Below are 18261 nucleotides of genomic sequence, written 5' to 3'. Positions count from 1 at the left end.
TTATTTTTTATATGTCCCTTTATTAAATCAAAGGTAAAAAGTTTCAAATATAATAAAACACATAATGTTTCTTTTATTATAAAAAAAATTAACATAAAATATAAATATGAAAAGTTGGGGGGGGGGGGAATTAAGCAGCGATAGATGGTGTCTTGATTTTTCGCATCATAAATTCTTTATTAATAATATGGTTGGCTTTGTTGACCAAATTCATGAGGGCGTCATTATTGTGAGACCATTCATTCAAAATATCCTCGGGACTTTGATTTTTGATTTGATGAAATGTTATTATGTCTATATAAACGATATAATAAATTCTTAGCTTAATTTACAATAATACTTTTAATTCGATCCATTTTAGCGTGAATTATCTTTGACACGACCAGGTTTCTTAAAATTTCTTCACATTCCTATATTAAGGTGGGTAATTAAATATATATTAACACGTATCAAACCTCAGGTGTCATATTCAATAATTCTGACATTCTCAACAAGTTTATACGTTGATAATAAATGGACATTATCCTGATATTCTGCAATAAGTTATTATATTTAATAAAATAATAATTAATTTGCATAATATTACGTGTTCGTTAATCCTATTGATCAAGTCAACTTGCCATCTATCAAGATTCGAAAAACAAGAAGGAACCGTTCTAAAGCTCGGAGTAGCTTTTATCTCCTTTTCGAAGGTCACTAAAAAATCTTTGTAGTTAATAATTTCTTGCGTTAAAAACCACTTTATCAGTATTCTATGAATATATTTATATAATATATGCTATATTTTGGCTTTTATGCTAATAAATTAATTACAGACACCTTAAATATAGGCTTGAAATACAAATAACTATTAAATGAAATTATTAGTTGCAATTAATTTCATGACTTATTCTGGTGGTATATTCATATATAATTTATAGACAAAAAAATTAACTTGTCATTAAAAATAATAGTTCTTAATGTGCCAAATATATTATACTAGGGCTGTGAACCCAAACCTTTTATTTTATTTAGATTTCATGGCTTTTTAATATTTTTTTTCATTTAATATAAGCATGAGAGGTGTAACTAGACCAAAAATATCTGAGAGGCAGCATGTGACAACCCTAAATGGAAAAAATAATTAAAATTTTGTTTATCAAAAATGCATCGGAATTAAATTTTAAGATAAATTTTTATTTATAATAAATCAATGCATATAACGGGTTAGGCTATCAAATATAAGGCAAAATCGCCTATTTAACAAATTAATGCGCATATAACTTTAAAAAAAATAATTGAATTGATGCATCTCTGAACAATACATAAATTTATTTATTTTATAATATAAAAAGCCTAAGTTCGTAAATTGAAAAATCAAACGTGTACTGAATATAAGGCATAATAATGTAAAAATTTGTGAAAAAAAATAAAATACTTTATTTTTATATAAAATTGACTGTTAACGAAGTTATAAATATTCAAATCCAGCAGTATATGATAATCAGAGATTTAGGTTCGAATAAATTAAAAAGATCCTCTAGTTGGCATATCCCAAAGGAGTTGTTATTTTCGGTTTCAACATGGTTCAATATTAAACTTGGTTCCACGTCTGCATCTTTGAAGCAAATTTTTGTAAAATATTTTTTTAAACTCTTAAAAGTCTTATGTATTCTAATAATATATTTCCCTAATGCCCACCACTCCCTTACTCTCGTCCCCATTAACTTATTGGGGTTTTCACGGTTTTTTCTTAAAAAATATCGTCAATAACAAATTTCAATATTTTTTATACTACAAATTTACCATTTTTTCCTATAAAGTAAAAATATTTTCGCTTTCGGTTCATCCAACAGAAGAAATATTATACAGTTAAGTGAAACTTTCTCTATTAATTTAACCAACATTTTCGTATTTTATTATTGTTTAATTCAAAATTTTTTTATGCTAACCTAGAAATCTCCATTAAACGGAGTAGAAAATTTTATCTTTACATCCTAGAAAATTAATTCAAAAAGCTGTAAAAATGTTATGAATAATAAGTACTACATGTTAAATATTTTAAAAGGGGGAGGGGAAGCATCTTATATTTTCACAATAGATAGTGGAATATTATTTAAAAAAATACGAACAAAACATCATTTGATAAAAAAAATCTCTTATTAATTTTATAGACGTTTAACTATGGGAATCTAGGAAAATAATTCCCCGGAAAAAAAATTCCTGTTTTTTAAGATATTAAAAATTACAAAATTAATAAAATAGGAGAAATAATTCCCTATTAATATATCCACGCAATAAAAATTCTCAAATAAAATTTAAAAATTTTGAGAAAATCAATTCCGGGAAATTATTTTCTAAGAATATTTATTGGGGAATTTTTTTCCGGTTATTTTCGGCTAACCCTTTAATGGATTGCACAAGCCTTCCTCTTCAATATATTTATTAGTGTCCGGGTCTGTTATTGCGACTCCAAATCTAACTCGGGGGCCACTAAATACACCACACCCTTTTATGAATTTTAACAAAACTAAATATAAACAATAATTTATACATTTTTAAAAAAAATAAATCTACCCTTTCATCGTTATAAAAATTTCCTCAAATATATTGAATTTATGAAACTCGTCAGCTTTTAAGTATTTACCTTTTTTACATTTCGTCTTTGATTTCTCTAAAAATTTGAAATCTTCTGTATAAAATGTGGGAAAGGAAAAAAATATTAATAACTTTTCGACTTATTTTATTTAATTCACCAAAAAAAATTTGACCATGAATCTTGGATATATCGATTTTTATATTGCCGGAATTAATAATTATCAATATTTTAGATAAAATAAATTTAAATAAAAAATTAAATAGTTGTTGAAATTTTATTAAATTGGGCTTTTGATGATTTTGGATAAGCTAAATAATGCCTCAAAAACCCTTGCTTATATATATTTTTTTATTAAATTGTATTTTGTAAATGTTTGTGATGACGGATATAACTGTTGAAATATTAGAAAAAAAGTTTTAATTGCATGTTAAAATAGTTATAAAAGTATAACTGATTTAATATAAAGTATAATAAGACATTGTATGTTAATTATTATAAAGATTATATTTATACATATGATGTTAAGAAATGCAAATCAAATTCTGTGTTACAAAATAGAACATCATTTATGTCATCAAAATTTAAAAAGATATTATGTGCATTAACATTTGAAGCCCCCCTTTTTTACCATAATCAACAAATGGTTTGAATATATTTTTAACTAATATTTTAAAAAAATTTATCTGTTTCTCAAACAGTTCGTTATTTAAATGTGTTTTATAATATTTATTTAGCAATGTTGCAAAGCTAAATGTCTTTCTATAGGTGCTGATGAAGACAACAATGCTTTGGACTTTTTGTAACAAAATATACAATTAAATCATTAGCCACTTGATGACTTAGAAAAAAATTCTGGTAAAGTTTGTTGAATATTTGCTTTTGATGATTTAGTAAAAAATTTATTAATGATTATTGTGTTAACGATGTTTTCTCTAAATGCAGAAGATTAGGGATAAAAAGTAAAAGTTAATATTTATATATACCATCATGTGTTTGATTTACTCCCTTTACAATCTGTTCGCAGAGTGCAGAAGCAGTGCCTGTGGTTTTATCATTTTCATCAGTTATTTTTTTAATAAAAATTGATTGAATATTTATGATTTTGATTTATCTTCTACTAAAAGTAAAATTGTACTTAAAGATATCACATCGGAGTTAGTTATTGTCAGAGTCCAAAGTAAAAGTTAAAGATTCAGAATTACTCATTATGTTTCCAACAAAAATATGAAATAACAATTCAATTAATTATATATACTGCTACCCGAATCAACCACTCATCAAGTATGCCTATACTCAGTATTCTCCATACTAGCTAAAATTATCAAAGAAATCAATTTCATCAGCTACAACTGCGGAACCACAGGGTATTACCAAAACAGCTGCCCAAAAATATACAATACCCACTGATATTATAAATCACCACCAATAAAATCAAAATCCATATTCCCAGAAATTCCCTATCCATCTCCTAGCCCTAAGTCAAATCGAGAAAGATATGATGAAATTATGGAATATAAACACATAAATATATTAGTGTAATTTAGACACCAACAACAAGGACTAACAGAGATGTCATTTTTTTGCCGATACCAATTTTTTTTATGAAAACTAATTTTTAAAAAAATTTATTTGAAAAAAAGTATATTATAAGAGTTTTTCCAGTCACAATGTCCCTCAAAATATTTTTTGATTATTAAAAATCATCAAAAATGCCTTTCAATATTAATAAAACTCGTAGTCATAATTTATAATATCGAATGATTCTTCATTATAAAGTTAATCCCTCAACAAAATTATTAAGTGAAAAGTAATATTGTTAAATAATATTATAGCCAGAAAAATATTGCCTAAGTCTCAAGATTTTGTTAAAAGATGTCCATTGTTCTGGATAAAATATTGAGTTAGCCTTTTTTAAAAATAGGCTCAAATAGAGCCTCTTAACAACACTTGTGAAAAGAAATAGAAATAAAAATGCTTTTTTTCTTATCTGTTTAAACATTTATTTTTTTAATTTATAAGGGTTAACTATTACTTTGGCCATTGCCCTATCAGTTAAAATTGAAGGTGCATCTCATATATAATTTATTTTATAATTTAAAGTGGTATATTATGGAAACCATTGCTAATTTTCAATAATATTTATTCCATTATTTTTTAAATGAATTTATTTTTTTAGCCCTTTTTAAAATAATCTTTAAATTATGATTAAACTATTGATGATATTCAATCAGAAGGATCTCTGCTATCCCCCTTCTATGGTTTCGACTGATAAGAATTTAATATATTTTAAGAATATTTATTGTTTGAATATTAGATTAATAAAATAAATATGATCAAAGGAAATTAATAATGTAAAATAGTTTTACTAAGCCTCACAAGTTAATGCATTGGAATTTGTAATACCCTGTCGGTTTACTATGTTAGATATTTAAAATTTAACTAGGTTCATGTAGAAAAAGATTTCTCCTCTAAAATAGATGTCACTTTATGAAAATATTAGAGTTTGTATTATAAATCTTAAAAAATTAAATTCACTTATGATAATAAATTGGAATTGTCCCAATATTTACTAGTTTATATTTCTATTTCCAGAATTTCTGAAATTGTGTTCCGAAGTAAATATAAGACATATTTCAATAGAAAAATGATATCAATAGTATTTTTTTATTTCTGAAATTTCCTTCTATAAGGCTATATCTAGATAACAGTATATCATCAAAATAAAATACAAATCGAAACTATTCAAGAAAAGGTATAATATAAGATACATGTTTTTATAATTAAAATACAAATGTAAACTAGTAAACACTAACAAATAAATTATGTTTATCAAGATTCTAATAAAATAAATATATTAATTTTTTATTTTAAATCAATTTCCCAAGCCCTAACTTAACTGCTCCCCGAATCCTGGTTTATGGATTTATCACTAATCCAAACCCTGGTTTTTAATGAGGGTTCACAGTCCTATTCTAACCGGAATCAATATAATAGTATCAAACTTGTATAAGGGTAATTTGTCCATCTTTTTATCTTGACGGATCCTATTAATCATATCAACTTGTTCTAATGAATAGGGCGACAGGATTAAATAAACCACTATATTTGCCAATATCTAAATATTTTTTGTCAAATATAATTAAAATTCTTATTTTACAATCTCAAGGTGCTTGAACATTTTTTTTAATTACCATATTTTTTTAGATTTTAAAAAAATTCAAAACAGACTCGAGCCCCTATACCCTCCCTATAGCAATTATTAGTATTATAAAAATCATATTACTAAAATGATATCATTAAATTAACCCACTAAAATAAATAATGTAAATAAGATATTATTTTATAATTTCATGTAGGAATAAAATCTTTAGACACCCATCAAAATTTTTACATGGTTGTGGCAGCCTTATTATTTAATCTTTAAATACCTAATATAGTTAGTAGTATTGGTATGCAGCAATACTTTGAAAAAAATTAATGGGCGAGGCTGGGCAAAAAGTAAAGATGCCCTGCAAACTTAATAGAGATTAGAGAATATAAAAAAAATATTCCCGTTTTATTCGGGCTTAATCTCTAATTATATTACAGTTATATAAAGTTGTAGATTAATTTAAATAATTATTGAAAAATGAATATAAAATATAAGTTGTTATGATGAATAAATAAAAATTTACAATGAGAGCTTCGGTCTCGTTGTTTTGTATTTCTGTTAAATCATAAATTGCTTTGAAATGCTGACAGATAGTAAAATAAGATTTTTCATTTTGATCTAATTGAATCATCAATTCATAAAATTTCAATTTCAAATCCTGAGTTTATTTTCAGAAAAATGAATATAAAAGTTTAAGGCAAACTTGAAAATTAGGATCATGCAAAGCTTTAGAACTAATTTTTCTGCTTATTATTTGCATTCTTAAAAAGTCTTTATTCAAAAGGCATAATCTCATTTGTTCCAATATAAATTCAAATTTTTCACGTTTATCCATCGAACCCAGGGTTTCTATCTGTTTAAAATAAATATAAGATAATTAATTTATTTATATATAGAACAAGAAGTATGTATTTACATATAATAGTAGTAAACAAATAAGATTTAGGAAGTTATAAAATCTACGCCACTTAACACCTTTCTTAAAAAACAATACTTATCTAATAATAAAATTAAAAAATAACCATATAGTATAAAAAATTTATTTAAAATGAGAACAAAAATTTTTTTTTATCATATGATCTAACTTAATATAATGTATATCAGAGATTTGCAGAGGTAGCAATTTTCAGGTTTTACCCCGCCCCCTCACTACTTTCTTTTCAAAGGCAAGCGGAAAAATTTCCAGAATGATTAATAATTTCATAATTATTTTTAAAAAAAATAGGTTATAAAAATTTATAAAATTGTAAAAATAAATATTCTTTTTAAAAAAACTGATATAAAGGTATTTCTTATGATATTCTTTCTTTAGATTAAGTTTAACATTAACTAATTTTAATTGTTGATAATTTTGATTAACAACTTTATATAAGAAATCTTTTTCAGGGATATATTTTACAAAAATTTTTTAATTGGGAAATTTTATTTCGGGTGTATATTTAAGGAGAATTTTTATTCATATTTTTAGGGCTGTGCTGATTCACAAATTTTTCACCAATTATCTAATATATATAATCTCCATAATCAAAACATGATCATTTTCGTATCTTCCTAATGTATTTAAAATTTAAGGAGACTATATAGTGTAATTTTTTTGCTCTCTACGAGAGTCGAACCACAAACCTCCCGTTTCAAATGCGTAAGCATGCACCAACTTGAATATAATTAAATTTAAAATATTAATTATATATATATTAATTAATAGCTGATATTTTTAAAATTTTGCCGTTTATTACCATACTAGCTGACAGGGTTGAAGGGTAATTAATTGGTTTGTTTTTTTGGTACTAAATATACTTTATTAATAAATTTTATAGAAATATTAAAATTTAGGAGAAAAAGAGGTAAAATTGTTGCAATGTATACAGTGACATGTAGTAAAAATATCAAAATTTATGTGATGGAAATCATATTGGATAAAATTTAAAATAGAGATGCTTTAAGATTTTTGAATTTTAAATATGGGTTATACATTGGCCTGAAAATTTTTTTTGCAGACATAGCCAGGCCTGATCAAAAAACCAAGTCCCATGCAACTTTCATAAAATTTTGTCATTTATTTTTATTGTAATTTAATAAAAATGTCTTAAATTGAATTTTATATTTAGAATAAAATTTAGATTTGTGATAGAAATCATATTGTGTAAAATATAAATGGTTGAAAATTTTTTAATTTTAAATATGGGCTAGACATTGGCTTGAAAAATTTTTTTGCAGAAATCGCCAGGCCTGATTAAAAAACCAAACCGATGCAACTTTCATATTCTGATTTTATTTTTAAATGAATTATAACTTTTATATATTCTATTTCAGTTCTCAACTAACAAAATTATTATGGTCTTTGGCGGGCTTGAGAAATTTCCCAACAATATGGTTTTCAAAAATTTACCTATCTCCAGGCTTGGGAAAAAATTACAAAATTATTATGGGTTGGCCAGGTTTGAGAAAAAAAATTTCAGGCCAATGTCTGGTCCATATTTAAAATTAAAAAATTTTCAAGCATATCTATTTTAAATTTTACCCAATATGATTTCTATCAGAAATTTAAATTATATTCTAAATATAAAATTAAATTTAAGATATTGTTATTAAATTACAATAGAAATAAATGGAATATAAAATTAAATTTAAGACATTGTTATTAAATTACAATAGAAATAAATGACAAAATTTTATGAAAGTTGCATGGGATTTAGTTTTTTGATCAGGCCTGACTATGTCTGCAAAAAAAATTTCAGGCCAATGTCTACCCCATATTTAAAATTCAAAAATTTTGAAGCATCTTTATTTTTAATTTTACCCAATATGATTCCTATCACAAATTTAAATTTTGATATTGCTAATACCCTTAATGCTCACAGGTTACATTGCAACAATTTTACCTCTTTTTCTCCTAAATTTTAAAATAAATCATATTTAATACCATATAAACAAACTAACTAATTACCCCTTCAACCCCGTCATTCTTGACAGGTTATTGCTAGTATATTTATATTGATTTTTATTTACCATCAATCTTTGTGTCAACGTCTCATAATATATAAATATTTTTTACTTTAAAAAAACTAACTAACCTTTATGAATGATTAAGTGTATTTTATTTTTCATAAGTTAATATTTTCATTTAAAATATTTGCAATGTTTATAGGTGAATGTAATGTTGTTAATGAGCTCCATTTGATTTTTAAAAAGAGCCAATCAAAATTTTTAAATATTATTGCCCTTTTCGCCAATAGAAGTCCAAACCATTCTGATATTTGGGAATAATCAATTAGCATGGGTAATTTACTCTTGGCTAAAATTTTGAGTTAATCGATTTTAAAATTGGGTAAATCGATCCACTAGCAATACTAACTAAATGTGACTCATTAGATGTTTTATCCTTTTCTTTTGCATATAATATAACATAACAAAAAATAGTGTAAAATTTTAAATTACATATTTAAACACAGCAGATAAATTGTATATTATCCTTTCAATAATTTATTATGAAATTATTTATAAAAATCGGCAGAGCCATACATATTTTGTTAATTTTTTAGAATCTAAAAAAATGGGGAATTTTTCTCGATTTTTTTAGCAAGGAGTTATTTTCAGAAAAAATACTTTCCTGGGAGTAATTTTCTGGGAACTAAATTTCTTTTTGACAAAGTCCAGCCATATTTATTTTTGGAGCCTGCTCAAGTACATTTTGGCCATTCAAATAATTTTGACTTTAAAAGTATTAAAATATTCATTACATATAATGGCGATTTTATACAGTAATTATAATTACAATATTACAATTCCTTTTCTAGTCAAATGCAAGATTATAAGAAGATTTAACTTAAAATCATAAAAAATAACCAGAAACTTTATTAAATAGAATATAACATATATTCATAATGTTTGAAAAATATAAAAGTATAACTGATTCAATATAAAGTATAATATCATATGACATTGTATGTTAATTACTATAAAGATTATATTTATATATATGATGTTAAGAAATGCAAATCAAATTCTGTGTTACAAAATAGAGCATCATTTATGTCATCAAAATTTAAAAAGATATTATGGGCATTAACATTTGAAGCCCCCTTTTTTTACTATAATCAACAAATGGTTTGAATATATTTTTAACTAATATTTTAAAAAAATTTATCTGTTTCTCAAACAGTTCGTTATTTAAATGTGTTTTATAATATTTATTTAGCAATGTTGCAAAGCTAAATGTCCTTCTATGGGTGCTGATGAAGATAACAATGCTTTGGACTTTTTGTAACAAAATATACAATTAAATCATTAGCCACTTGATGACAGAAAAAATTCTGGTAAAGTTTGTTGAATATTTGCTTTTGATGATTTAGTAAAAAATTTATTAATGATTATTGTGTTAACGACAGAAGATTAGGGATAAAAAGTTAAAGTTAATAATTATATACCATCATGTGTTTGATTTACTCCCTTTACTATCTGTTCGCAGAGTGCAGAAACAGTGCCTGTGGTTTTATCATTTTTAGTTATTTTTTTTAAAAAAATTGATTGAATATTGATGATTTTGATTTATCAAAAGTAAAATTGTATTTGAAGAGCTTTATCGGAGTTGGTTATTGTCAGAGTCCAAAGTAAAAGTTAAAGATTCAGAATAACTCATTATGTTTCCAACAAAAATATGAATGAAATATTTAGGGCTGTGCCGATCCACATATTTTTGACCAATCTGATCCAATATTGCTTCAAATCCAATCTGATATTTATACTGAATTTTCACCACACCCCATTGAACCAAATGTAATTAAGAAATCAATATTTTTTTTGAAAAAAAATCGAATTATGCATTTTATTTAATTTTTTAATTTTTACAATTAAGACTAATTTAAAAAAATATATTTAATATTATATTCATTTTATGTTGGTATGAATTATAATATATTAGATTTTTTTTAATAAATATGAGAGCAGAGTTGGGCAGTACAGCGAATACTTGTATCTTTATCTAAGATCCTTTATTTCGAAGAATCTTGTATCTTTTTCATTTTCTTTAAAAAGATACAGATACAGATTCTTTTTAATTTTCTTCGTGAAATCTTGTATTATTTTTTTATTTTTTCCTGCTATATTTTAAATATATTGATAACGAAAATTAGTTGGAAATTTCACAGGTCACAAAGATAGATAGATTAAAAATAACAACACCAAAACTAAATAAGATAAGGATATATTTTATATGTAATATTTTTTAATTTGTAGAATGTTTAACAATCATAGTAGTGAAGATGAAATTATGGAGACAGGTTCTCCTGAATCAAATCCGAATCTTAAAATTCTAGATAGAAAATTTTATAAAGTAATTCATGTGAAAATAAACAAGGTACAAGCTGAATGTCAAAATTGCACAAGTAAAAAAGTTATTAAAGTTCAATAAAGTTCCTCTACAAACTTTGTTAAACATATTAAAGTATATTATACATTTTTATTTTATTATTAATAACATAATAATACCTACACTTAAGTCCCTCTTAGATAATTGTTATTAAAAATTTTTATAGAAGATGCTTGATTATCAAATTAAAATCATTTTGGATATATTTTTTTAAGGGTGTACCGATACCACTTTTTAGAGGACGATCCGATCCATTGAATTGATATCGGTTGATTACCGATCCGATCTCATATCTAATTTTGTATTCTGTAAAGATACCAATGGTTTTAATTTTTAATATACTTTTTATTAGTATAGCATCTATAATTTAACTATACCGTAACTTATGTCATTTAAATATATTATAATGATCAGTTATAGTTTATATTCAATTCAATTGCAATTCTAAAATTATATAAAATATTTTTATTGTTAAAATACTTAATAAGTAATAACATTAATCTATATACATAATAAGTAATAAACAATTATATTATGAAATTTGAAATAAATATTTAAAATAATATTTAACATTAATATATCGAAGATTTCTTTTTAGAAATACCAATATTTCCAATTTATCAGAGGTCAGCTTGTGGCGATAGTAACTGTCAATATCACCAGCGCTAAAAACAGATTCTGACGAGAATATCGCACACTTTTATAAACAGAACGCGCATAAAAAATAACAATATGGCAGAATGTTTATTAATTAATTAATTATTATTAAATAAATATATATAAAAATGGATTTAGATTTTATTTATAAAAATAAGTGATTTTAGATAAAACTTTTTATAAAAATTTTATTTTTGTTAAAGAAGCCATTTTATATCGGATCAAATTTTATAATATCGGTCGATAACCAATATTTAAAAATGGGTAAAATCGGCCCGATCCAATAAAAAATATCGGCACATCCCTAATATATTTTATATATTATTATTTTAGCAATCTTATTAGAGGAAATATTTAAGCTACAATTGATATATAAAATTAGATAATTTTAAAAGGCTCTTAATAAAATAATTATAATAAGGTAGAATTTAACTTTATTAATTACTTTTATTTATTTATGATATAAGTAAAATTACATTACAGTATTTATTTAATTAATTTAAAACGCATTAAAGAAAATTGTTATGTATTTAATAATTATAATATAATGTTGTACATTATTTTAATATTTTTTATATATAATAAATGATTTTGCAAGAAATATATAAAAAAAATTTGAAAAGAGATTTAAATGATATTTATATATATGATATTACAAACGCAAGAATTAATAAGTCATATTAGAAAATATAGATATTTAAAAAATATATAAATATCACAAACATGTAATGATATATACTTATTAAAGATATTGATAAAATAACTAGTATATTTTTTTAGAGATGCCAATTAGCCATATACTCAGAATATAAGCTATAATTAAAATAAAACAGAAACCTGCAAATTCTAATAAATCATATGATTTAATTTTTTTTCTTATTGCAAATTTTCAAAAAAAATTTGAAAAGAGATTTAAATGATATTTATATATAAGAAATTACAAACACAAGAATTAATAAGTCATATTAGAAAATAAACTAATTTAAAAAATACATAAATATCACAAACAAGTAATGATAAATACTTATTAAAGATAATGATAAAATAACTAGTATATTTTTTTTAGAGATGCCATTAAGCCATATACTCAGAATACAAGCTATATTTAAAACAAAACAGAAAATAACCTTATTAAAGGGCAAAAACTAATAATAAAATCCCTGGTTATTATAATTAATTCATTAATAAATATTTTCTTAATTATTGCAAATATTCATTCTTATATTTATATGTGTATGCTATGTTCTTCACAAATAAATAATAAAAACTGTATTTTATAAACTATTCTAATTTAATCGGTATTGATATTTTAAAAGTATCTTGTATTTAAGATACTCTAATTTAGTAAAAGATACAAGTATCTTTTATCTTGTATCTTTTTGATATTTTGAAAAAGATACTAGTATCTGTATCTAAGATTCATTTTTTTATAAAGAATCTGTATCTAGATTCTTTTTTTGGAGGACCTGCCCAACTCTGTATGAGAGCTTCTAGATTTTCAGGCAATAAGCTTTATGGACTATGTCCTATGCTGTACTTAGACCTGTGCGCCGCCGGCTCAAGCCGGCAATTTTATTCACACCGGAACAGCCGCCGATTGAGATCAGCGGCGTGAGCCGGCTAGCCGCCGATTTTTCTTATGGCGGTGGCGCGGCGTGTATAATATTTAGAATGTTGTTTTATTATATTTATATATTAAATTATTATTATTTAAATTTGAATATTAACATTAATATAATAAAACATGAATTGTATTCTATTGCTTTATATAATAGAATAGTGTATATCATTTACATTCATTCATACACCATATTCATTTCGGCTATATTAATTATTTTTATGGATTTGCGCGTTTTAAACCACCCTATATACAATTATGAAATAACAACTCTCTCTACTAATCAAAAATCAAGTTATGTGTGGAAGTACTTTGGAAATCTTATTTTGAAGAATGAGAATAAGAAAAGCATGATAATGACTGATTATATTTATTGTGAACCTTGTTTAAAATTGGGGAAAAAAGATGAGGAAGATTCGGATAAAAATAATCCATTTTCACAGTAATTTATTTTAATTTTAGACTTATATTTATATATAATTTATATTTTAGTTATGATATCAAATGTTATAGCAAAAATATAAGTATACGAGTAACCTTTCTCGTCACTTAATTAATGTGCATAAAATATCAGAAAAAACTAATAATAATAAATCCATTACTCTAAAAATGTTTCTAAAGCCAACGCCAACATGTAGCAAGAATATAAAAGATAAAAAATGGCTCTTAGGTTAGTATTAATGTTTATTAATATTCATTTTAAATTTTTAACTGGTTGGTTAAATTAATTTTATTAAGCTCTATTTGTTCAAAACAACTAAATGTCAGCTCTTATTTTGAGAACTTTTTAATGTACAAACTTAATATATAATTTATTAAAATAATTATGTAAAACTTTAAAACAACTAAATTTTTAGTTTGTTTATTGTCAGCTCTATTTCGAGATCCAATGCATAAACTTATGTATAATTTAAATTAATAAAATAATTATGTAAAACTTTAAAACAAATAAATTTTTAGTTTGTTTATTGTCAGCTCTATTTTGAGATCTTGTTAATGTATAAACTTAATATATAATTTATTAAAATAATTATGTAAAACTTTAAAACTAAATCAAATTTTTTATTTGTTTCTCTTTTTTAAATATCTTTTTTCTAATAGGGCGAAATTATGTTTTGATGTGCTGCTTAGATTTATTGCCATTTGATTCTATAAGCAATAATGGGATGACAGATTTTCTAAAGGTTTAAAATTTAAATAAAATGATTATTAAATAAATTGCCTAAAAAAATAGAAATATAAGATAATTGATTCTTCATCAGAACTAATAGGACAACTATTAGTCGGGGAGCACTTGATGATGTTTATTGTTCTATAAAGGCACATGTTTTAAACCTTATTGATGCTGGTCCAAAATTCTGTTCCATTACTTTTGATTTATGGACCAATCAGTTCAAGCGGCGAAATTATATTACATTTAGTCTTCATCATTTAGATGAAAATTTTAATTTAAAATATTTTACCCTGGCAACCCGAAATGTGACTCAAAAGCATACTGGGGAAACCATATTATCGGAGATTGATGGTATCGAAGAGGAGTTTCATTTAAAAGCCAAAATAATACAAATGGTAACTGGTGCAGGGGCAAATGTCAAAAGAAGCGTCAGATTGGGGGATTATGAGCATCATTTATGCTTAGGTTATGGACTACATAATTTGGTTACAGTTGATGGCATAAAAAAAGTTGCCAGAATTGATAATCTCCTTAAAAAAATTAGAGAAATTATTACAGCCCTCAGATATAGAGTAGCTGATTTGGAATGTGAAATTGAAGATGAGCATCGTAAATGTCTCCAGTCAATTTATGAGACAGGTCATATCTTGGATATTGATGATTCTGATCCATACCTTGATGACCATTTTGATAACAAAGCGGATAATAGAAATGTCATTACACCAGCCAATTTATATAATACAAAAACGTTAAAATTAAATTGCCCTACCCACTGGCACAGCATATTAATTATGCTAGAAAGTGTTCGTAGCGTGAACAAAAATCCTATTAATAATGTTTTGAATAAAATAGGAAAACAATGTTTAAAACTATTTAATAGTGAATGGGATATGATTGACGAGTTTTATGTCGCATTAATTCCATTCCGAGAGTCGGTGGAATTTCTTTCCTCTCAAAAGGGATCGACTATAAATCTAGGGTTATTATTTCCCAGTGAAATAGAAACTCACATACAGATCAATATATCTGATTCCTCAGATATTATTTGTTTAAAAGAAAATATGCAAAAAAAGCTTGACCATAGGTTTCCCATTACTGAACTTCAAGTTATTTTATATTTTTATTAATAAAATTATATTTTGAACATTAGATATTAACGACTCTCCTTGATCCCAGATTTAAATGAAAATTGTGTCAGAATATTTAAATTCAATTCTACTACATCATTGCAATTTTTAACAAGACATTTAAAACTTTTAGAAAATGATAAAAATGCACAAAGTGAAATCCAAGTTGAAGATAATGGGGAGACTTCCAGTTCTTATATCGCCAAAATAGCTCGTAAACATTCCATTCCAGGCAGTGATTATAACAATATAAGTAATTTAGAACAAGAATGCCATATTTTGCTAAGCCAAAATAATATCCCAGAAGAGGATGCATTAACCTTTTGGAAGAAAAAGCAACTGGAACTTCCTAGGCTTGCTAATTTAGCTAGGAAGGTTCTTTGTATACCTGCAACCAGTACACCCAGCGAAAGAATTTTTTCCATTTCTGGATTAATACTCAATGAAAAAAGGACTTCTTTATGTCTCACCAATCTTGATAAAATTTTATTTATTCATGATAATTATAATTTAGCTAAATCTGAATTCTGATTTATTATATTTCTTACTTAATATTTTGTTTGCATTCCAAATATATATTTGTTATAATAAAAATCTATAGAATATTACTAATATGTGTTGTTTATGTGACTCTGATCTGAGTGAAAATGCAATTCCTTAGTCTATTTCTGAGAATGAGAAAATACATGAATTTAAATTGAAGTGAGACAGGAAATAATTTAAGAAATAAACTATGTTAACAATGTGTTAGAAAAGAGCGCCAAATTATAAAAAAATGTAATACATTGATTTATAAATTAAATTTATTTAAAAAATTTTTTTTAATAAATATCGCGCCACCGCCACCATTTTAAAAAACCGCCGCCGTCAATTGAGACATCGGCGCACAGGTCTAGCCGTACTGAAGGAAGACTCAGATTCTGCAGATAATACATTTTGCAAAATTATCTTTGTTTTTTGTAAAATATTTTCATAATTCAGAAACCAAAAATTTCTTTTATTTAAAGTATAAATAATAAAATTGGCGTTATTATTTAAAAAGATTTAAAATAAATAAAACTTTGGGTGTTCCTTTCTATTTTTATAAAAAAAACTTTTAAAATACTATAAATTTAATTAAAAATGAAATAAAATTTAGAGGGTGTTGTGTATTTGCATAGCATTGTTTAAAAAAAATTTATTTAGAAAATAGTATAATATAAAATAAATAGACATAACATAAAATAACAAAAAAAAGATAAGTAAAAAGATTGGATCAGTTTTTTGCAGGTATCGGCCCAATCCAATATTTTTGGAAAATGATAAATATCTGTAATCCGATATTTAATATCGGCACTGCCCTAGAAATATTGCAATTATTAATATATTGTAAAAAAAATAAATGATATAAAAATTATTAAGCATTTTACAAAAATTTATTAAATAAGAAAAGAAATTATAAATGTAATTATTATTTATAACTGCTGATTCCTAATTACATATTTGAAAATGTAATTAATTATAATTACTATTAGAAAAAATGAAGTGTAATTGTGAAATTAATTAAATGTATAATTAATTTTGTCAGATTTAAATTTAATATTAATTGTTTTTTATTATTGAGGCAAATCACTTTGTTGATTTACAATTGAAATCCCTTTGGTTCCTTAATTATTGATATTTTATCAACCTTTGGTCACTTGACTCCATTTACCTTTAATGCAAATATTTTCTTATAGGAATTATATTACTATAATATGTTCTTTGTATCCTTATTTTATTGAAAAAGTTCAATAGTATTCCACTCATTTCAATATATTTTTTTAAAAGAATGTTTAACTAAATATTATAAGAAAAATTTATAACTAGGGAAATATTATTTGCTTAATTTATTAAATATTTGAAGAAAATAATACTTAAAAATAATAAGAAAAATTTTAATTTATACCTGAACATCTTGTAAAATTTCATGTGCATCTTTTAAATTTCCTTGTTTTTCTTTGACATCTGCTAAAATTTTTGTTAAACGAGCCCTTTCTACTTCAACATAGAGCTAGACATTAATCAATTGTTATACTCAAATAATGATCAAACCTTTCCAGCAGTAGCTTCCCTTATTGTATCAATCAGTTTTAATTTAATTTGTTGGTTTTCAATTTTATCAACATACGTGCATACTTCTTGTATTAAATTTGTGATTGCCTTATATCATAAATGATTATATCAAAAGATTATTTTTAAACCTGTTTTAATTGATTCCTTCTCTTAGTTAATGCTTTCAAGTTTTCATTAAGCAAATCCCATTTTTGTGAATCAAAACAAATTTTAACGATGCTTATTAAAATTCTAGAAGTAGATATCATATCACAAGATGTCCTTGTTAATTTTTCCAAATTTAATAATTTATTTATAGCTTCATTTATTTGACCACCCTTATAATTAAATAAAAAATATTTTTTTATCATTTGATACTTTGACTAATTCTAAACATTCTGGTAATATTTTATCCACAGTATCTGAATAATCCACTTCCATTTTTTGCGAAGTTATAATATCAGCCATTACTTCAAATATTTTATAAATTGAATGAAATTTTGAAAATCAGAATA

General features: G+C 24.3%; 1 protein-coding gene across 2 annotated transcripts; it reads right to left on the bottom strand.

Annotated features, from left to right (window-relative positions):
• LOC135923706 (26S proteasome non-ATPase regulatory subunit 12-like) lies at positions 1–18261 on the bottom strand. 2 transcript variants are annotated; one of them, XM_065458610.1, is made up of 11 exons: positions 18125–18261; positions 17896–18084; positions 17747–17854; positions 17601–17705; positions 6433–6582; positions 6253–6387; positions 5581–5693; positions 587–752; positions 456–533; positions 341–410; positions 1–294 (listed from the first exon to the last, which is right to left on the bottom strand). In XM_065458610.1, the coding sequence occupies exons 1-11, from the start codon at positions 18212–18214 to the stop codon at positions 131–133; spliced, it is 1368 nt and encodes a 455-aa protein (XP_065314682.1). In that variant the 5' UTR covers positions 18215–18261; the 3' UTR covers positions 1–130. The 2 variants fall into 2 exon arrangements, with proteins under 2 accessions (XP_065314682.1, XP_065314683.1); XM_065458611.1 differs by having other exon boundaries at positions 18142–18254.

The sequence above is a fragment of the Gordionus sp. m RMFG-2023 genome, chromosome 2, assembly GCF_954871325.1.
Source record: "Gordionus sp. m RMFG-2023 chromosome 2, tfGorSpeb1-WG-v2, whole genome shotgun sequence".
Taxonomy (NCBI): Eukaryota; Metazoa; Nematomorpha; class Gordioida; order Chordodea; family Parachordodidae; genus Gordionus; species Gordionus sp. m RMFG-2023.
Note: the sequence above shows the minus strand (reverse complement) of the source record. Positions and strands in the feature narration are given on the sequence as shown.